The following is a 24,106-nucleotide window of genomic DNA, read 5'->3' as shown; positions in this document are numbered from 1 at the left end:
GGACCACACTAAGCCACTAAGGAGACAAAACTTATCTTTCTGGCAGGGGGGTCTCCTCTGCTCTCTTTCTCTTCACCCTGCTTGGCCCCAGGCAGATGACTGGTTAGCCAATGACGGGTAAGATTCCTCAAGGGGGGGATGACCTAAGACAGGCATGGTCATGAGGGGGCCCTCAGGGAAGGACTTGGGGGACTATAGAAAAAGGGGGTGATGGACCCTCACCCCTCAGCTTTGACATGGCCCGAGTCCAATTTCTGTCTGCAAGAAGTCTTCTAATCTCTTGGCTGCCTTACTTCCCCTGCCTGACTTAAGCCTGAAACAATGCTGGAGGAGGGTGCTGGAGGGTACCCTGTGCTGGAAAGGGTGGGTTTCCTGGGGCAATCAGGCCTAAGAAAGAATGCATAAAATCCTGTGAAACCTGCTTTGCTGAGAGTGTCCTCAATTTAAACGATAAGGGTTCAAGCACACAATGAGTTTGTTTCCCCCAAGTTTCATGGCCCTTTAGCTAACAGACCCTGACTCAAAATAGCCCTCATAGTTCTTTGTATGTGTTCTATTGTTTGATCCTTACTGCCTGACAATGATTGATGAGCTTTACCTGTATCCCTGTGCAAACTGAACCTAATAAAAACCCATGGAGGAACAGGCCCGTGGCCCTTCTCCTTTGAGAGATCGGCCACCTTTCCTCCCCAAGCAGATCATGTCTTGGTAGACTTATTTTCATCCCCCACAGTCCCCACAGATATAAAAATAAAAGATTTAAGGATTCTTATTGAAAATAAATATATGGATACATAAACCATGAAAAAACATTCAACACAGGTTTCTAACTTCATATACTCATTTCCCTATATACACTTAAGTAAATCTTAATTAAATAATTCCCACAAGAAATGACCATATTTTCCAGATCAGTAATTCTTAGAAATTTCTGGACTCGTGAACCCTTTACACTCTTAAAACCTACGGAGAACGGCAAGAAACTCTGGTTTACATGGGTCATATCCATTGAAATTGACCATATTACAAACAGCAGAAAAGTTCTTTTAAACCTAAGAACACACAATACACACTCTATTAGGCGTCACACAATATCATCTAGCATCGTGTAGCCTCTGGAAAACTCCAGGGTACACTCACGAGAAGAGAAGAGTGGGAAAAGCAAGTGACATCTTAGCATCTCAATGAAAACAGTTTAAATTTCACAGAACCCCCCCAGAGGGGGTCTCCCCAGACCACCCCATGGAGACCACTGTTCTAGCTATTTCCATTACAACAAACAACCGAGCTGCATATTTTAAGCAAAGACTTACTCTCGAGCAAAACTCCTAGTAATGGGAGATCTGACCGGGGCTTGTAATTCTTCCCATTCCGGCAGAGGTTTTATTTCTAATGGAGCTGGCTTGGCTGCAATGAAAGGGAGGAAAAGAGATTTTAGGATGCAGAAATCTGGAAAACAAAAGCAGACCCTCTCCCTCTAGCTCTATTTGTATGTTACAGCCAGAGTGACCTAGGGCCAGCTGGTTTCACAGGGGGAACAAGGGTTGTGGACGTTGTGTGACTTGTCCAAGGTTGCACAGCTACACAGTTAATGACAAAGTGAATCGGATAATGTTTGTGATCGTTGACTAAAAGCTGAAAGCTCCATCACAACATGTTGCTTCTTAAGTAAATATTTTATGAAGATAAACCAAATGAGAACGAGAGGGTAATGTGAAGCAAGTCCTTTAGTTACTTGACTTATTATGCCTTTCACAATTTCCTTATTCACTTTTACCTAATTTTATCTTTAAATATGGAGATTTAATCTTCTATATTAAAACATCAGATTCTTCAATATTGAAGCTTCAATACATATAAAATATGTACAGTTGCACATACATTATACAATTAAATAGATATATAATAATATATAAAGTATATTAAGTATAAAACTTTGCTAAAACCAAAACCAAAAAAAATTAATGACCAAATTTTAATTCATGCCCAGTCTGGAAACAAATAACACAAAACAATAATTTTATCTTTAGATTCAAACTCAGTTTTGAAAAAAGTTCATAATTAAACAATTACCTCAAATTTTTAGCTTAATTTAACAAACAATATCCTTTACCAAACTAAGTAAAAAATAAATAAATGCCAATATTCTCATTAGTGTTACTTATAAGTGCTCTCTGCTTATTTAGCTCATCACTGCAGTGGGCAATGGCTGTGCCAGTACACGCCACGGAGCGCTCTCCCTGAACATCGACTGGAACAATTTTCAGAAATTAATGAAATGAGCAAAAAACTAGAACAATATTACTTGTTAATATTAATTATATTTTAGGAGATCATTTAAACATACGAGGTTAAGTATTTTAGTTAACTTTCATCCTGCCCTTCTAATGAAAAAATTTTCATTTTTCCAGGTTTCCTTCTTCTTCTCCTTGTCTACATACGGGTACTTTTTAATCGACTATGTTATAATCACCATAAAACTATAAAATAGACGGTCATTTTCAAGGGCTAGGCAGATGCACTAGGGCTTATAAGGAAGTACTTCTGTCAACTCAAATACGAAAGCTCAGTGTGATTTTCTGTGGATTGATGTGGGTTCAAGTTAGCTTTGCTCGTCTATACACTTATAATGGACATGCACAGAGTACTGTGCTGAATGAAAGTATCTTTTTCACTTCTGTGTCACACTTTTGAGAAACCCAACGGTTAACAGCAGTCTAGCTGTCAAATTCTAAGTCAGGGTACCATCAGTCCACGGAAATGAGCCTGTGTTCTGTCTCCGAAAACATACATTACATACACATACAGGCGACAACTGGCATTCACAAAGCAGGTCACAAGTTTAAAACAAACAATGTACTGATGTCTAAGGGGTTAAAGTAATGCAAAAGGACAAGGCTGAATATCACATATCAAATATTTAACATGCTACTGTTAATGGCATAACAAGGAGACTCGTGTATTATGGAAAGCATTCACTTTAGAAATAATGTGCTAGAAAGCTTTATTTACAACAACAGTTGGATTTTAAGCTGTTCTTTACTTTTAAAGGAAAAAAAAACCCCACAAAATAAAGTCCCAATGCCCCATCCAGCATGCGGTGCTAAAGTACATACCCTTTCTTCTCGTAGCAAAGTCACGTATGGTTTGTGAATCAGTTCGCTCTAAACCATGGGGTTTGGGTCTTAAAATTTTAGGACTTTGACCTAATTGGTAAAAAGAAGACTCTCTTAATATGTTATTTTTTAATTGGAAAAAAAATGGATTCTGTCAAAAAAAGCAACAGAGCCCTGAGCAGAAATGTTACATCTCAAAAGCATAAACACAAGTTTGTTTGTGGAGACTATTCCGTCCTGCTACCTGTCACTCGTGCTCAGTACGCTGGGAAGGGGAGAGCTGCATGCAACAATGTAATAAGCCAAGGATTATAAAAGACGGTAGGGTTTTAGTGGGATAAGTGCCTGGTTAGTTCTTCTCTTTATTTGTGGGAAGGAGGGAAAACACATACCATGTTAGTTCTTCTTACATGCCTTAGAAAACTGGGTCAAATAAAAAAACACTTTAAATCTCTCACTTGGATCTCAAGTACATCTTTCCTCTACAGTCTGGTGTCTCATGAGAAAGTACCCAGGCCTACATCCTTTCATAATAGCACTCTCCTAATTTGGTGGAGGTATTTTAAAAACTTTAATCTGGCTTGGCTATTCCTTCCCCTTCTGACCAAACCCCCTTTTAGAGAAGCAGGTGATGCTCCAACGCTTGCTAATCCAAGACGAACATTTGTTTCCCCTGGATACTCAGAGGCTGGGCTGTCCGGTGACGACATTTTGCAAGGGTCAGATGTCGAGATTCTGGAACTGCTGACTGTCTAGCTTCAATGTAAGGATACGAAGACATAAACTCACTGGCCATCATTTTCTTTTCATTATCTGTGGCACATACCAGGACTGATGCAAAACCTTATAAAAAGGGCGGGGCTGACACCCAGCAGCTGGACTCAGCCTTTATCCCTGCAGGGAGCCTGGATGTCCGAATAGCAACAGCATTTGAAGAAATTATTCAGGCTACTCTGTTCTTAATGGCACCAAGTCTTTTTTCACGGCATTTACAAAGCTCGGTGGGCATCGATTAGATGGCAAAGTAAGAATTCGCTAATTTCCAGCAGCTTATCTCCCGAAATCTAAATCTCTGAAAACGTGATTATCTAGATTATAAAACACAAAAATTCTCTAATTAACCAACTTTCTAAGTTAGGCAATCAATACACTGAGTTCATTCAGACATGAGGCAGGCCTTCTTGGAGACGTGCGTGCTAACATTCTGGACCACGATCCTACCCCTGACACTGACCTACCCAGGGCCCAGGCTGGCAGGGCGCTTTTCTAAAACAAAGGGCTATGTCAGCTTTTTATATTCCTCCAAAATAGTGTACTTCCCTCCCTTCAAAGCAAACAAGGGAGAGGCAGAAGATAAGCTTTTCCATAGAAAAACACATTTATTTTAGAGCAGAAAGGCCCTTACAGACCAAATCCAGCTTCGTTTTATGGCTGAGATACCTCTGGAGAAGGAAAAGAAGTTAAGTGAGGAAATGAAGGCCTCCCCTAGCCTCCTACCTGCTGGGGCCCATGCCCCTGTACGGCCCCACCTCGCTGTACCCTTCTATCCCTTTGGGAAACAGAGTCTTCGACAGTCAGTGTTTGGAGTTCAGCTTTGAACTCCTCGGTTATCTGAGATCTTACAAAGACTTGAACGCCACAGATGGTGGCCAGGTGCGTGAGGTGATGTTTAAGAACTACAAACTGCTTTTAGAAGTGCTTTGGGTCTGCTGGCACTTCCTCGGTGTGTTTGCTCTGTACCCTCTTCCTTTTCTAAAAGACCCACTTCCATCAGCTCTCGGCTTCCTCCGGAGTCCTCGCTGTGGTTTTGCTACCAGCAGTCCTTCTTCACACTTCTCACCTTTCGCCCTCGGTATGTTACCTAGATCTGTGGTTACACAATCACGGTCACATGACCGCTGAATCTACCTAGTTATGACCTAGATCCCAGTTTCAGTTGTCTGACAGGTCCCCTCCTTTATCCTTCCAACCCCTGACACTGAGCTTATTGCCTTCCTTAAAAGCAGTGCTCTCTCTCAAGTACTCTCCAGGGCACTCCTTGGCTTTCTTAATAGGACAGCACCGTACTGAGGTGTTTCAAGTGCATTTACAAAGTTTACAGGTATTTTCTACTCCATCCAAAGCTGAAGGCTGATTTTAGGATAAAAGTCGCAACATGGACGTGTTGCACTGAACTGTGCTGAGTCACGTGGCATTCTGTGAGCTCTATTTCTCTCTATCCTTCCCAACTCAATGTGACATTTGTGTTCCAGACAAAAATACGAGTTTTGCCCAAACAATAGTTCAGTATTACTTATGAGAGAAAGAAAAAAAAGTCAAAGGTGTATAAATACGCTTGTCTTAGCCCTGCCTTCTTGTCTACTGCCTGTGGGCAAACCCTTGAAGAAAAATGTGAAAATAAAAAGTAAGAAATAAGAATTCGAAAGCAGAAGCAAAAGTTCCAGGCATAAACAGAGGAGCTCACTGGAGCCTCAACTTCTAAATCCCGGGCAGTTACAACTCGGCTTTAGCTAGACTTAGGTTGGAACAAAGAAAGCAACGTTTATTTTTTCATTTAGCAAAAAGCACTAACTACTGGTGAAATTCCTATTGTGCTTTAACCCTTAGGCGTTAAAGCTACCTCACCCAGGCTGTCAATCTCTGGGTCACGTGATTGGTTCCTTATTTGGAGTACAGTTTGGTAAACCTGAATTTCTGGTTCAGATCTTTCCTGCAGATCCTAATCCATATACCCACAAAACCAGCCAGGTGGGGGTTCACACCACTCGTTCAAAACGGTATTTATCTCCTTTGACCCACCTTTGTTTCCTGCACTCAGGACCTTGTAGCCGATCTTTTTGGAGTCATTTAGATTGCACTTTCTCTCTAATCCCCCTATACCAATTTTACTTTTCATCCATAATGACAGTGTAACAGTTTGTGTTCATTCACCCAAGAATTTAAAAGAATCTGCAAGTGCGAAGTCCTTCCTTCCGTTATTAACGTGCATTGCACTTACCTGGTGTTCCCGGGAGTGATGGACCGGCCCTGTATGGCTAAATGACCTCCACCTATGCTCCAAGGGCCCTCGAAGCTTTAAAAGTCACTGCAAGTCCTCTAGTGGAGGGGGTAACTGAGCGCCATGAGGGTGGCTGCTGCTAAACCTTTCTCATTTGAGCATCTCTAAACCAAGGCTGCAAGAACCCTGTCCTGGGGAACGGGGCAAAGCACTCTCTGGGAAAGATGCTGAAAAAGGTATGTTTATATATCCTTTTACATGAAAAATATAATTTGTTTCGATCATACTGTTAAACCTCAGAGTGAGCTTGCTGGAGCCAACCTGATTATATTACTTGCCTGCATAAAACTCTTTTAGTGATGTACTCAGAATAAAGCCCAAACTCATTAGCAAGGATCATGATACTCTCAGCTTCAGGCACCTGCGAGGCATTTGGCACCGGTTCCCCCATTCATACTCTCCTCCCTTCCTCCCACCCACGACTGAGCCGGCCCCATCGCCCCTCTTTTGAAAGGGTCTGGGTAGATGCTGTGTTTGTTCAGGCTGGAAGATCCTCCACCACCCTCCCTTCCTCTACCGTTACTTAATTGCCACTCACCCACTCAGACTTTCCTCGGGGAGCTTAGCGAACCGTGCCAAGAGCTTACCTCAACCGCAGCCCCTTTCATGCTAATTATGATAATGTGTTTACTTTTCTAGCTCCTCCACTGGATGGGCTGGAGCTTCTTCAGGGAAGCCATCTTTTCTTCCCTGGGCTTAAAGACCCAAGACTCGCAAGAGGGCCTATCCTAGTGTTGACAGACAAGTCCACCATATACAAAGCTGGCGGCGTATAATCTGATCGATGTCATTAGTTTTTTGGGTTTATCTTTTTGTCCTTTAAGGAGGAAAAAAAGCGAAGGGATGTTGTTTTAAAAACTGGTCATCCCCAAATAAGGTCAAGGCAATCACACGAGGTTGTTTCAAATATGCAGATGCAATCTCTTTTGGCAAAATCCAGACACTACGATGTATTATTTCAATAGTACTGCCTACATATGCGTACATGCAACTCAACGTGGGATTATTTATACTCTTCTGACATTTTACAGGTTATGCTACTGATCCCAGTAGGCATTTCGAAATGCAAGAAGGAAGTATAATTCGCATTATTATCCCCTGCTAATTCCCAAAAGTAATCAAACTTTTTGCACCTGTTTTAATGGTTTCACTGTAGAGAGAAGAATATAATAATGATAATTCTATTGGAAGGTCAAGAATATTTAGGGGGGAAAACCCACATGCAAAGACTGTGCTGTAAAAATGCACTCCGCACTCACTTCCTTTAAAGTGGAACACCAGATAAAAATCTGACTGGGAATCACACTTTAACGCTTGTTTATTAAAATCTAGTTATTTTTTTACTGGTGTGGTCACTCATCCATCTTCCAAACATGTATTATAGTGCAAAAGCCACTTTGAAAGAGTGTCTTAATTTTTAACTGCCTTCAAAAAATGATTTAGAAGATGTCTTGAAAAAAAAATGTTTAGAGCAAATATATCACATTGTGCCCCAAAAGGACCCACCCCGGGCAGCTCCTCACAACGGGTCTTCTCGCTGTTTCCTGCTCCACAGGGAAGACCCAGAGCAGATAGTAGCCTCGTGCTGCTACTTAAAAAACCTCAACACCGTAACTAGTGGCCAGAACCACTGCAGAAAGCCGTGCGTGGGGCAAAGCCAGACAGAAAGATAGCATGTGAGGCTCGGCAGCTGCTCCATCACATTGGAAGGACACTGGACGGGGTGCGGGGTCCCACACAAGTGTAGTGATTAGATGTGGCAGACTCACATAAAGACGGACTTGAGGAACAGCTACGACAGAGATGTCACAGAAACTTCTCAAGCTTGACAAACTGCTCTTCCATTAAAATACAAAAGTTTCGGTGAAAACAATCAAACCACAATTTGTCCTGCCTTTCCAATGACTTGTCTGCTTTCCTAATACTTAATACAACACACAGAAATCAATGTCGTCTCCTCTAGTAACGCACACAGAACTTGGCACAGACAAGTCCCGTCAGGATGGAAAGGGCGTGGGTGAAAATGCAGCTAGCACAGGGTGGGGGTGGGCAAAGGAGCCACGGGACGACGCTGAACTTATGGGTTTAGAACGTCTATGTATTTCTGCAGCTTAAGTTACTCGGAAGAATCTGAGAAACTCATCTGTACCACGAACCGCAGCAGCTGCCATCTATAATTGGGGGTATAAACAAGACCAGAATGTCACTCATTTCTCGTAGATCCTCCCGGAGAAGACTCTCCAGAAACTGGCTGTCCTGGGTGTCGAACTGGTTACACTGGGCCCTGAAACTCACAGGTCATACATGACGGGATTAGGTTTGCTTATTATTTGGTTTAGCTGGTAAGACACATTAGAATAACAGATTGAGTCATGTATCTGACATCATAAAATTAGAAATTTAGAACAGATTTATCCGATGGTATGCATAATGAGGAGAATTTCATGATTAAATAAGACATGTGGTTTACAGTTTAAGTTTTGAAGAATAAACTTTGCTTCAAGGTCTGAATTTGGGCTTTAAAATGTGTTTTTCTTGAATAGCCACAACTTCCTGAAATGGGTTGACAAAGTTTGCCCAGCAATATTAAATGCCTTCTCACGCATCCTCTCTCGTGTCATATTTATTGAAAAAGTAGGACAGTACTAAAGAAAAGCAAAAACATTTTCTTTATCACTATGATTTTAGTAGCCTCTTTACTGTTTTTCTAATCCCATGGTCCTTGATTTTGCCAAAAACTATGCGGGTATTTATTCTGGGTACTTTCTTGGTTTATTTTGTATCTAAGAAAAGACACCAAACAAACGATCTGGCTCTGACATCAAACCATCATGAACTCAGAACTGTCTCTCAACAGTTCAGCTACTTTTAAAACTACACTGAACATAATCTCCAAAAGTAGCCAAGAACCTGCTTCCTTCTGTTCTAGTGTGAAGTCCCTTCAGGGCGGTGAGAGGGCCAGGACAATTACTGTCATGTAGTAAAATATACAGTACTGTCACTACACGCACAGGGAGGTGTAATTACACAAATATGCAAAATATATAACGTGTATCATATACAGTACACATGCCATGTTCCTATGGTATGTATTACACTATGGGGAACATGAGTGCTGTCAGACCTAGACTTAAAGCACATCATTATGATTTTAAAACTTTCCTATAGAGAATTAGGGATTTTTGTTTTGATTCTGCATCATGCTTATCACACAGAGTTGTTCACTGAAATCTACTGGGAATTCTCAAACTGGAGGCGTGGGCAGGGGGATGACACAGGTGCCCTCAGAGCCCGTGCCCTCCTCACCCGATCCGCAGCACCTCTGCCTTTACAGGGGCCCTCAACACCCCAAACTGTGATATCCGGGGTTAAAAAGTGCAGCTCTGCAGCTCACATGCCCCAGTTAGAGAAAAATAAGAGAAGAACCAGTTTAGCATGAGAGTGAATTATGTTGATATTTCAAAGAGTTAGGGAGACTCCTATCTTAATCCTTCACATTGTGCCCCAAAGGACCCACCCAGGGGGTCCCTGAAATTCTCCTTCACTTAGACAGTGCAGGTCCTCATAAGTAACGGAGATAAACGCACGTGTGCCCTAACACGCTTTCACATATTATACACGAAGCAAAGGACCAAGGACTGTGTTCACAGACTTCAAGAGAAATGAGGACGAAGAGTAACAGAAGGAGAAGCTATTACAAAGAAAGCCGCAGATGCCCACGCCCTTTCTAAGATACCCGTCCTGATCATGGCCCTGCTTCTAGGGGAGGCTGGGTGACCGTGGATGCCACAGGTGACCACCTTTCCAGCTGTTGGACCAAAGACGGGCACTTGACCCAAAAGCAGCCAAGCTATGGCCTCGTATGCAATCCATTGCGTGGCTTGGTGTGTGAAAAGACAAATGAGACCCACGAAATTCTGAGCAACCTGGAGTGAGTAAGTGACAAAGGAGGCACTTAGCAGCCGAGGAAGCTGCCAGAGAAAGCAGCCAGGGGGCGGACTCGGGCCACAGAGGGGCGCTGTAGGCCACAGCTCTGGGAAAGCAGAAAACTTCGTGAGGGACAGGAGACAGAGCGGAAGGGGAAAAAAAGAGGCAAAGGATGGAAGGGAGAACAAAGCAGATGCGAGGACTCCCCCAGGACAGGCATGCAGAGAGCAGGATGAAGTGACAGTTCCCCAGGGGTGCCTCAGCTCCCAGTCGCTGTCTCAGTGGGCACTGGTGTATCCTACTCACAGCCAAACAAAACAAAACTCATTTTCTTAAGATGCTCTGGGTCTGTCTCTCTTCCCCACAACCGGTACTTAATTAGAATGAACATTAATGCTCTAAGCCCAGGATAATGAGAAATTTATATGGACGTTACATGCTCTTGAAAAGCTACACACGGCACATGACTTTTCCAGTGTGCCGAGTACCCCAGAAACCGTGCCACTCGCCACAGAGCCGGCAGACTCCCTGACTTGGTTGGCCAGATCAAGCCACACCAACGCCATGCTGTGACACAGCCAGCTGCAGTATCACGGCCCAAACTTTAAAAGCTTGGGGACATGTCACCAATTTGGCTGAAAAATTTCCTTCACACTGAGTTTTGAACAAACCATGGTACTTGAGAACACAGTGTTACTTATGAAGGCCAGCGTGAAAGAATAGACTAGAAGCATTTATTTGTACCCCAATAAAGGAAGACCAATTTTTAGGAAGTTGTTACACAAACAGCACGGAAAGATTATCCAAGCAACCTCACCATCAGTGCATTACCGCTCTCTAGCCGGGTTTGATACTATGTACTTTGGTTTAGTCTGCAATGTCTTGTTCTTCTAAAATAATTACATCAGCTGTTAGAACTTAAAAGTCAAAAGACAGTACACATAAAATCCAACATTCCTGGCTTCTCTGAACACATCAGAAGATTTGCATGGCCCGGTCCTTATTATTTCCACAAATCAACACAGGGGTGTAGTCAGGGAGCGGGTAGGTCCTCCGATTAGGGCGCTCGAGTTTCTCTAACCCCCTCCTGTTCTCTGACAATCCTTGCGAGTGTTTTAGTTCATAACCTCTGCCCTACAGATAGGAGACTTAGAAACCTCCCCTGGGCATCAACCTATGATATAATAATTATTAATCAATAAACAGCAACATGGCTTAAACAAGCTACTGACTAAGGTCATATGAAACACCTCAGAATTTCTGGCCCCAATTCTGTTCTGGATTGAATGACAGTTCAAGCAGACAGGCGACCCTGACCCTTTCCTAAGCCGTGCCGCTCTCCTTACCTTTCCTGTCCGGCTTGAGGTTCCTGTCCACGGGGGGCGGTTCACAGTCTGCAACAGGTACGGGCCTTCTGGGAGGGGTCTTTGGGCTGGACCGGAAGCCCATGTGAGCAGGCGGAGGCACTTGCATTCCAAATGACGAGAAATCAAACGTCCCCGGAGTCATAGGCACATAGTTTGCTTCCTGAATCGGTTCTGTGAAACTGCTGGAATGCTGCCGCGGCGGCGAGTTGGGGTTCATCGGGACGTAATTCTCATCCAGCTCTTCACTTGAGACGCTTCCCACTGTCAGCACATTTTTGATTTTCTAAAACACACACACATTTTTCTTTTGATAAACAAAAACCACTATCATTCAAGAAAACATAATTGTAAGACACACCTATGCATGGGGATCGGAAGGGGCTTTGCTTTCATGATCTCGTTTAGTTTCAGGGAACTAAGCATGAAGATTTTTGACAGTGAAATATACACTGGATTATGCCAAGGTCAGTTATACTTACGAAGTGGTTATGGAAGCCTTCGAGTGAACTAGATCTATCACTTGGAAATGTTCGTGGAATATCATAGCAGTCTTGAGAACTAGCATCTAAAACAAAGAACAAACTATCAACATTTCTTCCCATACCTGCCCGTTCTCGGGGTAATCAGGAATGACCTAGTCTCTCTCTGTAAACACAGGTACATGCAGGTACACATACACACGGATCTTAAAAAGGATACGCACAGAACAGTATCCTGGGCTGGCACGTTAAAACACTAGAAAATGCTTCCCAGTCAGGGCACATGCCTGGGTTGCAGGCCATGACCCCCAGCAACCCCACATTGATGTTTCTCTCTCTTTCTCTCTCCCTTCCCTCTCTAAAAACAAATAAAATAAAATCTTAAAAAAAAAACACTAGAAAATGCAGCCACTCACTCATGTGCTAATCAGTCCTGACATTTGATTATGACAGTGAGTGGCCGTCTAACTCTGGGATGAGGTGAGTTATCTAAAAATGCAGAAAGATATACTTCTCTTTTCTTACCTTTTGCACCATCTTGGACCTAACATATCTTACTCACTTATACCCAGATCACACAAACACTTCAAGAAGGGAGTTAGAAATTGGTTCTGAACGGATAAATGAGCACTGACATAAGTACTCTCTGTGATGCATTAAATCTTTGTCTTCTTTAACACGGCTGGAAGCCGGGACAAGACACAGCTTTGTGAGCACGTAGTTTTTAGGCGATGTGCCTTTCACACTCTGGCTTCCTACATTCAGGACTTTACGGATCTCAGGGTATAAAACCCAGACTCAATCTCTCTCCTCCTGAGATCTGTAACTAGGAATAAGGGGAGAGGGGACTCAGAGCTTGAAAGAGAAGTAACAAACAAAAATCTGAGTGGCCTGACGGGAACTGATGTTACCTGTTAGACACAAGTGTAAAAACTGCTTATCTAGGGAGGAAGGAAGTGGAGCCCAATAGACGTGACCCAGAAGTGGCCACAGTGGCACACAAACACAGGAAAGGGTCTGAGTCGCAGACGCTGGGTGGCTGGCCCTTTTCCTGCTCCTCTGCCCCATCAGAGGGGCCGTCTCCCCCCACCCCAGTATTTATAGAAAGTGGGAGAGGGGGGCACCCATCCCCAGGCAGGAAGGAATTCCTAAGGCCACGCTCCTTCAGGGCTGGAAAACGCCACCTCCTTCCCTGTGCCGGCAGACCAGCACACGGGCACGCCTGCGTGCACAAATGCCCTCCCGGGGGTCTGCTGAGACTCGCTATCTTCACTCCACCAGCGGGCCACTGCGCGGCTGAAGAAGCAAAGGCTCACCATGTGACATCCTACTATGCTTCGAAGAGCAACTATTCGGGAACACCGCCTTTCCGGCACGAACCCTTAACAGGGAGGACGCCGGGGCGCGCTGACCTTTCCGCAGCTTGTTCAGGTCCACGGTGGAGATGGTGTTGCTGCGGGAGGGCGCCACCCCCGCGGTCGGGACGCAGTAACTGCTGTCGGGGTCCGAGGTGGCGCGTGGGATGCTGCACGTCTCCACCGGGGACCGGTCGAGGGCCGGGTGTGGCTTCGGGGGCCGCGGCGGAGGAATATCTGGAATAGGGTCTAGCTTGGGCGTCTGTCCCAGGGTCCCTTCGGGGAACGTTCGTGGAATCTGGTAAGTGTTACCAGGCGTGGAAGGAATGTCATAACTCACAGACACGTGCCTCAGTTGAGTCTCTAGACTCGATGTCCCAGACGGGGTATTAAAAACGTAGAGTTCTCCGTCTGCTTCGGTACTCGACGGAGACACCTTTGGCAGAACGTCATGGGAGTAACTCCTGGGCAGGTAGTAGAGGCTGGAGTCTATGGAAACGGACGCGGCGCGCGGCGGCGGGGAGTCATACATGCTTTGCTGCTGGAAGAAGCCATTCACTCCGTGTTTGCTCTGGGAGGATGCAGGGTTTTTATGAGAAGGGACGTTATCGTTGCAGTCTGTCTCAGAAGAGGTGGACTTCGCAGAATCGGCATGTGTTCTAAATAAAAATGGTTAACGACAGAAAAGAAATCAATGAAGACCCAGGACTACATTTTAATATCCATATTTATAGCTTAGCAATCAAAATCCATGGCTTTTTTCATTAGATTTTTTTTTTGGTGTGATCCACAAGATTGAAAGCATGAATGCTGCTCATTTTTTACGATTGTACACCAGACAGCACCACCGCCACCACAAATCCACCACAAGCGTTCTCTCCAATTTCTGTCCTGCACCTGCCCACACCCCCACCTCCACCTGGTCAATCCACACACTGAAACCACAATCCCTGAAGTACTGGAATTAGAAAGGTACGAGACCCGAGAAAGGTAAATGAGGAAGGCACAGACACAAGGAACAGCATTTCCTCTGAAGAGCATGCAAAACCCTGGTGCCAACACGGTTCATCCAGGTGATCCCACCTGTGGCGGCCCCACCGTGCTGTGGACCTGGGAATCTAATGGCTCTGCTGTGCTGAATAAATTCAGTGTGATCTGCCAGGAGGGGCAGCTTAAAAAGGCTTTGTGTATCTTTCTTTCTACTAATTTTCTTTAACGAGTGTTTAGCTGCTACTATAATGAAGATCCAGATACAAGGCACGGAGTGAGCCAATTCCAAACTGTAATTAACCTTGAGGCATCTTGTTAGAGTATTTTCTATGCTTTGGGTACATTTTCGGTCTCTGTATTTAGTAAAATCACAAGACACGTAGGTATATGGCAAAACGTCACCCTGCAGGAACTTACACTAATTTTAGAAGTAAACCTGTGATGGTTTTGTAAGGGTCTGTCGTCCCTCTTGGGAACATCTGGCCCTGTGTACTCTGCATACTCACTGGAACTCTTCTCCACTGTTACTAAGAACCCGTGATTGTGATATCCTGATTTTCCTCAACCCTCACTGATTATTCCCTTGTCCACTGACTGGCTCTTTCCTGCTATCTCCCTGCCTGGGAAGGGCCAAGAGAATTTAGTCCTCCCATTCTTGATCACACACACCGTTTAAAAGTCGTCTTGTCTCAGACTGTCACCTTCGGTCTGCTGGCAACTCCCAACTTCTCCCTAAACTCTGGGTCCCGTGTTTTCCGACTGTTCAAATGTATTTCTGCTTGGTTATCCCGGTATCACCTTGCTCACACGTACCAGACCCAGACCAGCTTGCTTCTCCAATGGACTGCCCTTGCTGAGGTGCCCCTGAAAGCAATGTCTTTATTCTGGTTCTCTGGGCTAAAAAGCCCATCGGCTTTGATTCACTCTCTTTGATCTCCACCATCCTGTAGACACAAAGTCTTTCTTCCTAACCAAGTGCCTGTCCTCTGTTCTATTTCTGCTGTCACTGCCCCAAATTCAGGTCCATATCTCTGCTCAGAGCAACACCACTGAACCCTCCCAAGTGAACTTCTTTCCTCCAGTTTCTCTTTCTTCCCATGTGCATGGAGTCACACTGCTATGCTGCAGTAAGACCACTATTTTCAAACCATGATTTTCTCATGATTCGCCTACTCAGAGAAACTCCTGTTGAGGGTCCCTACAGACTGTGGGAACTCCAAAAAGCCCAGACTGCTGCCCTCGGCATGAGGCTACTAATAACCCGGCTCCAGCTTTTCTGCCTTTCTCTTCCGTCATCCCACTATCCCCGACGGGAACCCTCGACTCTGAGCAGGCTCCCTCCTCGCTTCCTTCTGCCCATCACCCTCATTCTCACGCCTCCTCTCCCTCAAGCATTTTCAGGCAGATTACTAATGACAGGCTCCCCTTCTCTCACCAGCCAGGTGTCCTGCAAACCCTGCTCCTCCCAGCGCAGGAATTTCCGACAGGTCTACTCGCACATTCCGAAATGCGCTCTGTCCCTGAGTTCCCATGCGGGAGATATAGAATGCCAGAAGTATAATGAGCAATCAACTTATTGTGTTGACTAGTTTACAGTTTAGTGGAGAATGAATAAAAATATCAGTTATTTCCAATTCTGTGATAAGACAGAGATATGGAGGTGAAAGCAGGAGGCTATGAAAACCCAGAGAGGCATTTAATCCAGCAGGGAAGGCTGGGAAAATGTCTCCTACGCATGTCTGAGCTGAGGCCTGCGGGCTGAATGAGGGTTTGCAAGGCAGTTTGCACGTTGTGCCTCCATCTAAAAACACTGAGTGCTCAGGTGTTCTGACTTCTTCACAAGGTTTCCTGGGGAACTCTGAATGTGACTGTGTCTGAGGGGACTGTGGCTTATGTCATTAGTCTGTACCTTCACAGCAGCACCTGGCAAAATGGTGGCACATCACAAACATCGGTTAACTGTCACTTTTGCAAGAAAGTAGATGCAAAATATATATGAGCATACTTTCTACTACAACAGGGAAGTTGTGATAACAGTGAGTTTAATGAAAGACAGGACATAAAAGGAAAAAGAAAATATTCTGAAAAGTGTCCCTTAGCTCTTTGTTGGCTTTTAAAAAGTTGATATGGAAAAGTAATTGGTGACTCTCTGTAAAATAAAATCTTAGTTAGTAGCATAGATAACAAAGTTGCGAGTGTGTAATTTTAAATACTCACAGCAAACAAGCAAAATCAAGTTAGAATTTGGTATTATTAACTAGTGTTGATTTATAAAAAAATTTTTTTGCTCCTACAGGTAAAATCCCATTAGAACAAAGATATAGAAATCCATCTTTGGAGTGTTTGTTTCCATCATCGTAGGAAACAGGTCACAGAAACTAATTTGGGGATCACAACAAATTCTCTGTAAAAGTTTTTAAACAAATGCTTTGTATATTTCTAGCCTAGTAACAGTCACTTTCCACATGAAAATAAAAATCTTTTTGCCATAAAAAAATAATGCTTAATACCCAATAACCCTGTTAAAAAATCTTTCACATCGACTGTGCAATTCACCACCCCCCCGCATTTATACTACAAATTAAGGTAATAAATATACCCAATAGCATTCATTATCATAGCTGTTAATGGCAGACAGGCCTCCTGATGATTACTTTTCAGCTCCAACACTTACATTACCTTAAGTCTTCCGATGACTCAATTATCAAATGACAATGTATAGCTTAGAAGAAGGGGTGGGGGGCGATCTTGGAGCAGGGATGGAGATGCAAGAAAAACCAGGATGGGGGAAAGTCTTTAGGATACATCTGATCAAGCACCAAAATCCTCATAGTTCTTTCTACGGAAAAATTTGTCAGGTGAAGGCTTGGGTAAGATCTGCTTCATTGCTAGGTGTGAAAATTCAGATTTCACAGCTTTTGGCAACATATTTGATGTCATCAAATTTCATGAAAGCTCAATTTGTATTGCCCATAGGTTTTGCTATATTGGGATTTTACCTGTATGATTAATTTCTCACACAGATCCAAAGCAACCACAACACACTCACTGCAATGGAATCGTTTTGCTTTCAAAATCTTCTAGTAGTAGGTATTCCTCTCCTTCTTCAGAAACAAAAGATGACCCTTGGCTGGTTTACAATCACATAAGAAATGGAGCAAGATCACCATTTATACATCAGTGAAATCTGTTAAGCAAGTAATACTGTGCATCTGTAACAAAGACTATGAAACAGCAGACAGGTCTCCGAAAGAGCTTTTGGTTAAGGTATTCCTCGCCAAAGTCGCTAGAGAAGGTGTTTCTTCAATAAAATCTCGTGAATATCGGAAATCATTAGTGGAGGACTATAAACTTGAGAGACATGCATAAAATATAAGCCTACACAGGCGGTTTCTTTTAAACCTTCAAATCAGGGTTCAAACAGTTCAAAGGTAAGATTCCTACGGGTGTACGCACACACAACAGACACACCCACACACACCCGCATGGGCGCTTGCGGTTTACCTGATGGGTTCAGGCTTCTTGCTCTGACAGTTGATCAGCAGGAGGTAGTCTTGAGGATCCTCCTGGATGCCAAGAGTTTCCAGATGTGGCGGAAGGTTAATGAGCTGATACGGAGGAGGCTGGGCAGCAGAGGACGAGTCCGCCTGGGCGGACGCCGAGGTCGCCGTTGCAGCTGAAGGCAGGTCCGCCGGCGCAGGTAAGGAGCTGCCAGGGGGCTTCACATCTGCGGCACCAAAGTGTGATCATCATTCTCTACCCCACTTTAAGAATTCTTCCTTAAGCAAAGCCATTTGAACGTTTGGAGATAAGTTGTTTAAAGACATGGACACAGGCTAAAATAAACCATGATCATGTCAGTTAAAACACACACGACCTAAGTGGCAACAGTTATACAGGACATCACTGGCTCGTGTCAAAGAGATCCTCGGAGCAGGATGTTCCAGAGGCTCCCAAAAGGCCATGGTGAACCTTGCCTTGAACAGTCTTTGGTTTTTTAGGGTCTTGAAGGGAAGACGCTCTACCACCTTAGCACAAAAGGCATATTTTTTCCCATGATAATAAAGGGCTTTCTGCACTAAGCCGACCTCCCGAGGTGGCCCATGTCACTACGTGGCATCTACAGGTCCCTGGTCAGCGGGTGGCCCTGTCTTTATTCGGCTGTTCATCCTCTCTATGTCTCAACTGTCTAGGGAGACAGAGGTCTAATTGTGGGGTGCACATCTGGGGGGAGAGCTGTTCTGCACGGTGCCACCTCTCCCCTCGGCCTGCCATCCCACTGGCATTTACTGGATTTCTGTCGGGTTTCTGTGCAGAAGGGGCCAGCAAGCAGAGGAGGAGTTTATTAGGCACTCAACTATGTCCTGAGAAGACATATGAAAGAGCTAAACTGTGTAGAATGAGGTATTTTTAAGTGAGTTGAAAATCTAAAAATAAAATTAGTGATCCCACTGTCATCGCGAACACAACAAGTACATTTTTAAAGGCCCAGAATCAAGGTTGCTTTAGTCTGGTTCGAAACAAATGCTGTAAAGCCAGAAAAAGGTAAATGCTCACATATGAATAAACACATTTATTTTATTGTCTGTCTATGTTAGAAAATATTAATTCTATAACATATTCATATTCTATTCAGTCTACTCATGACATTAATATGCTCTACCAAGTAAAATCCAATGCAGACTATTTGGCCTGTTCATTCACCAGGGAGTAGTTACATGTCAGCTCTGTCTCCTCCAGATATCACAGGAGAAGCCCACACACTTTTCTGATCAGGTCATTATGCATTCCATGTTAATATTCATATTGGTACGCAGCAAAGGTTACACAGCTCATTTTGTAACTTCTTCCTAGACACAGAAACTGATATCTTAACTGTAAGGCTTGCATAACACATAATATGGCTAAACATCACAGCTTATCTTTAATTGGGGGTCCCCCAAACAAACGAAAAGGATCTGAACGCCTAAGCTCCCCTGTGCCTCACATGGGATAGATGTCCAATAATGTTCCGTGCCCTCAGCAAAAACTCACTGCGCTCAAGGAGATTAGGGGCACTCCCAAATCTACAAGACCCGTTTGCCTGCAGGTGCAGTTTGAAATTTGCTCCTCAAGAAATCTGTGAGCCCTACTAGATGCTAATGAAGTTTAAGAACTTCTTTCCGTTGGAGAGTTTGGCCTGAGTAAACAGAAGCTGGGTTAATTTCTAACATTTTATCTTTGTTATGCTGCCTGCAATATGTCAAGTCTTCAGAGAAGCTAATCTAACAAAATCTAACCCTTTATGCCAGGTGTTAACTAATTAACTCCTTCTTATTTATGAAGCGTGAGAAAAGAAGATGGTGAGGATAGAAAAAGGAATTTTTTTGCCATTATTTCATTGGGAACTCATAAATAACTCATCATTTCTAATACATGTTTATTATAAATAGTGTGCATAACAAATCCTATGAATTGTTTTACAGTTTTTGATTCAGTTGCAAATATACAGAGATTTACTTAAGGGGATTTAAAATGCAATAAATTAATCAGCAATTCACAGTAAATCCTTGTGACCTGTTAAACTTAACAGAACTATGAAAAATATTTACCTTTAAAGAAGAGCTTAAGAAAGATACATTGAGGAGAAAAAAAGAAAAGGTAGAGAAATTAGAAAGCAGTTACCATATTCTATAGATTGTACTCACAAGCATATTTGATATCATTCTCCTTCATTCTACCAAAGAGGCATGGTCAAATTAAATAATCCAGTTCAGTTTTTCGTTTTGACCAAACAAAATGAAACTAAACACTGGAAATACATCACTACATAAAATGAGTTCTAGTTTTTAATGTTAACTCCTAGAGTAACTTTTCCAGGTGGTTGTTTTTATTGATACGCTTTCCTTTAATATTTTTTCTATACCTGCTGGCTGGAAATGAACTGAGTGACTCATCCTAAGTGGGGGGAAATATCACCCAGCCAGGCAACAATGTTTGTTTTACGACCTTGTTTTGTGAACTCAATGGGACCATATCCCTTTCAACCTTCCACTTCTCCCACCTATGAATGAAGTGCTTACTCTCGTTAGAGCTGCAAGATGCTCTGTTTTCTGAAGGAAAAAAAAAAGTCCTGAGACTCAAAAACCCTGTTTAAAAAAAAATCTTATTTGCAATATGGGAAGACTTACATACACAGCTGGTCCTTGAATTATGTAAGTCTGAACTGCGAGGGTCCACCTATACGGGATCCAACAAACACACAGCCACCCCTCTGTGCCCCGCCCCCAGTTGTCACATCTTTGGGTTCAGCCAACCGTGGACTGAACACAGGGCTTCTGATCTGTGGGTGGGAATCTGCGGATGTGGAGGGCAGGCTGTATGCATCGTTCTATAGATACATATGTACATACATACATACATACAAAATGTATGCATTTTATACGATGGACTTTTATATAAGGTCCTGGAACCAGTGCCCTGCAGACACCAAGGAACAGCTGAGTTTTGGCGGAAATTTTCCCGCCCATTGGTGGGCGCCCCTAAGCCCCCGTATTGTCTGAGAGCCACTGTACTTCGAAGTCAGAGGCAAGAAATGGAGAGAAACTTCCTTTGTGATCATGAGCAAGCTCACGAAAGGAGAGACCTTCGAACAGCTGTAAAAAGCAAGCCCAGCCATTCCAAACAATGCGATGTCCAAAGGTCTCTCAAAAGGAAGGGGCGCTGCTCTATCACACTGGCTCAGAAAATGCACTAGTTTCAAAGCATCAGTCTTTGGGATGATTTCACTCATGTTAACCTGATCGTATACTCAGCTCTGCACGTTTGAATGCAAACCCTGCCTTGTGTCGTAATAATCTCTAATATAAAATTTCTAGTCAAAGCTAAGCCAACTGATCTGGAGAAGAATCAACTTCTCCAGGTAGAAACTTCTGTTCTACCTTCTTTAAAAATGGTGACTTGCCCCTACGTGCCTTGACAAGTAGTTGAATGGACTGTGTTTGTGGCTTTTTGCCTCACTAAGGTTTCTAACTTACTGTTCTTTCTAATAATGCTAGGATCAAGTTTCTGAAAATCAAACATCATTCTAGGGTTTGCTTATGTGTATAAAATTATTTCCTGTCTCTTAATTCAGAAGGCATGAGGAGTATAATTAGTATCCATTAAAGGGCTAATAAGCTTTTGGAGCCAACTCCTAGTAGAAGTTCACTTAGCAAACTAATAAACATCACTAAGAAAAGCCTTAACCAGCTTTCTGTGGAGAGAAGTAGATTATCATGTGAGGAGAATCTAAAATAATAAATTGGTCCACAAATGTCCCTAGCTTAATGCAATTTTATCCTATCTGGAAGCATAATGCCCTCACAGAAGTTGGGTTACCCGGATAACGCCTCTAAACATTGAATATAATATATGCTTTTTCTAACCAAATGGCCCAGAAAAGCAGCCCTACTCTTTCTTTTTGGTAAGGAAGAATATTTCAAAGTTGATGTCACAGGCCCTCGGATGTTGTCACTAGTAACTTACTGCACCTGAGTAGGTGGTAATAAAACTGTGATCTCACTCATGTCCTTGTTGGAGACCAGTGGGGATCCTTTTCTCTGAAGATAGGTGACATCTGTGACAGAATACGTTTTTGGATTCTATTGCAAAAGTGTTACTTTTACATTTACAATGAAAGATAAATAGGTCAAGGTTGCTCTGTTTCTGTTGAATACTGACTTATCAGGTCTGCTGTGGAATTTTTTTTTCTCTAAAGAGAAGCACTTTGAATAGATCTATGTCTGATTAACTTAGCAAAGTTAAATAAAAGTACACTATCATTAATGCTAAAATAACCTCATTTCTGAACACATTTTTTCATGAAAGAACATTTTATAAAGGCAAGTCTTGCAAATGGATACAAACAAGAAACCACAGTAGTTCCATTTTCAGTGAAGCAACCTGCAGTTTCTTTGATTGTTTAATCAAATAGTGAGGACCTCTAATCATAGCCTAATCTACAGGGTCCGGCTAAAGTCAGGCCTGCTTGAGTGTGGTTGGGAGGGTAATAATATGGGTGCAATAATTTACAGTTTTAATTTGAATATTTCACCTAAAATGTCCTATGGTAAGCTTGTGTGTGATACTGTTATGTTACAGAATTACATGTTTATGATTTTGTAATACAGATTTTGTAATAATAAACGAGTGTTATTTGTGCCAGACCCTGTATTTAAAGTGTTTCAAGTAGACATTTTTTTATCTTATTTGTCATGACTATCTCCTTAACAGGCTGTGGAAACTTTCTTGGAGACTTGCAAGATGAACCTTTAGGAAGTGGTAACAAATGTCTAGTCCTTACCCCAGAGGTGCCATGGCACCCAAGTCACTTGTGGGGTGTCTCAGAAATCTGGGTGCCTGGGCCCCACCTCAAGAGACTCAGCGACTCAAGATCTCAGGGGCAGCAGCTTGAAAATGGGTAACAAAACACAGTGACCTCTTTGGCTGACTTGGTCCCCAGAAAAATACAAATGAAAACCACAATGAGGTACTACTCCACATTCCCTAGAATGGCTAAAATTAATGACTGACTATACCAAGTGCTGATGAGAATGTACAGTAATGGGAAGTCTAATATCCTGCCAGCAGAAAAGCAACTGATACAATAACTTTGGAAAGCTAAAGCCACTAAATCTTCTAAAGCTAAGAGTGTGTGTGTGTGTGTGTGTGTGTGTATCCTACATACCTGTAGCAATTCAACTCACAGGTGTATACTCAGAAGAACTAACTGTTCATGTCCATCAAAAGACACGCATACGGATGTTCATAACAGCTTTACTTGTAACTAAAGCTGAAACAACCCAAATGTCCATGACATTCGAACAGACCGATATTTGTCATGTATTCACACAATGGAATTCGACACAGGATGAAGAACTACATGCAACAGGGCTGAATCCTAGGCTTGATATTGGGGAAAACAAGCCAGACTCAAAGGTTTTATTTATATTAAGGTCAAGCATAGGCAAAACTAATCTATGCTCATAAAAGCAAAATAACCGTTATAGCTGGGCTTTGTGAGGGGGTGGGTTACTGGGAGGAAGCCTGAGAAAACCTTTTGGGGGACTGCAGATGTTCCATTTCTTGATCTGAGTAGTGGTTACACAGATTTCGGTTTTTAAGTACGCATACAGATGCACATAAAAAACTACATTGAACAGTTAAGTTCTGTGCCTTTCATCATAGTAAATGATACCCAAATAAAAAAGTGAATAAAAAAATTTAAAAGTGCCCTAATTAGGAAGCACCACTTTACCAGAAGAGGAGCATATGTATATTCTTATATGTGAGTTTCACACATTATTATTATTATTATTATTATTATTTTCACTTTTCTCAGTATTAGTTTCAGGTATACAACGCAGTTGGTCAGACAATCATACACTTTACTAACCTACTTTCCCAAAGGGAAGAAAATCAAACAGAGAATCACGCTATTCTTTTCATCCTCAGCAGAGGACATTTTTTCATTGACTTTTAGAGAGGGGGGAAGGGAGCAAAGAAGGGAGAGAAACGCCTATCAGCTGTCTCCCACATGCGCCCGGACCAGGGGATCATATGCACCCAGACCAGGGATGGAACCTGCAAACTAGGTGTGTGCCCTGACTGGGAACTGCACCCACAACCTTTGGGTCACACCGGTGGATCACGGCTCCCACAATTCTTTTTCCAACCACTATTATCTGGACATTTTGAAAAAAGCAACTCAACGGACAAGAAGCAACTTCCCAATGGTGCATCCTGAAATCGGACCAGAAGCCTCTGCAGCAAGCTAGCTCGCTGCACACAGCCC

General features: G+C 43.0%; 1 protein-coding gene across 4 annotated transcripts in view; it reads right to left on the bottom strand.

Moving 5' to 3' along the window:
* Nucleotides 1–24,106, bottom strand: part of GAB1 (GRB2 associated binding protein 1) — a 114,901-nt gene that overhangs the window by 7,182 nt on the left and 83,613 nt on the right. The window contains exons 4-10 of one of the 4 annotated variants that reach the window (XM_036031842.1): nucleotides 17,797–18,019; nucleotides 17,342–17,422; nucleotides 13,360–13,961; nucleotides 11,948–12,033; nucleotides 11,448–11,751; nucleotides 3,117–3,206; nucleotides 1,314–1,407 (exon numbers count right to left, since the gene is read on the bottom strand). In XM_036031842.1, coding sequence (XP_035887735.1) covers nucleotides 1,314–1,407; nucleotides 3,117–3,206; nucleotides 11,448–11,751; nucleotides 11,948–12,033; nucleotides 13,360–13,961; nucleotides 17,342–17,422; nucleotides 17,797–18,019 — 1,480 coding nt within the window. The remainder of the gene's footprint in view (nucleotides 1–1,313; nucleotides 1,408–3,116; nucleotides 3,207–11,447; nucleotides 11,752–11,947; nucleotides 12,034–13,359; nucleotides 13,962–17,341; nucleotides 17,423–17,796; nucleotides 18,020–24,106) is intronic. The other 3 variants (XM_036031844.1, XM_036031843.1, XM_028520527.2) reach the window with 3 other exon arrangements.

Source organism: Phyllostomus discolor, chromosome 8, assembly GCF_004126475.2.
Source record: "Phyllostomus discolor isolate MPI-MPIP mPhyDis1 chromosome 8, mPhyDis1.pri.v3, whole genome shotgun sequence".
Lineage (NCBI taxonomy): Eukaryota > Metazoa > Chordata > Mammalia > Chiroptera > Phyllostomidae > Phyllostomus > Phyllostomus discolor.
Note: the sequence above shows the minus strand (reverse complement) of the source record. Positions and strands in the feature narration are given on the sequence as shown.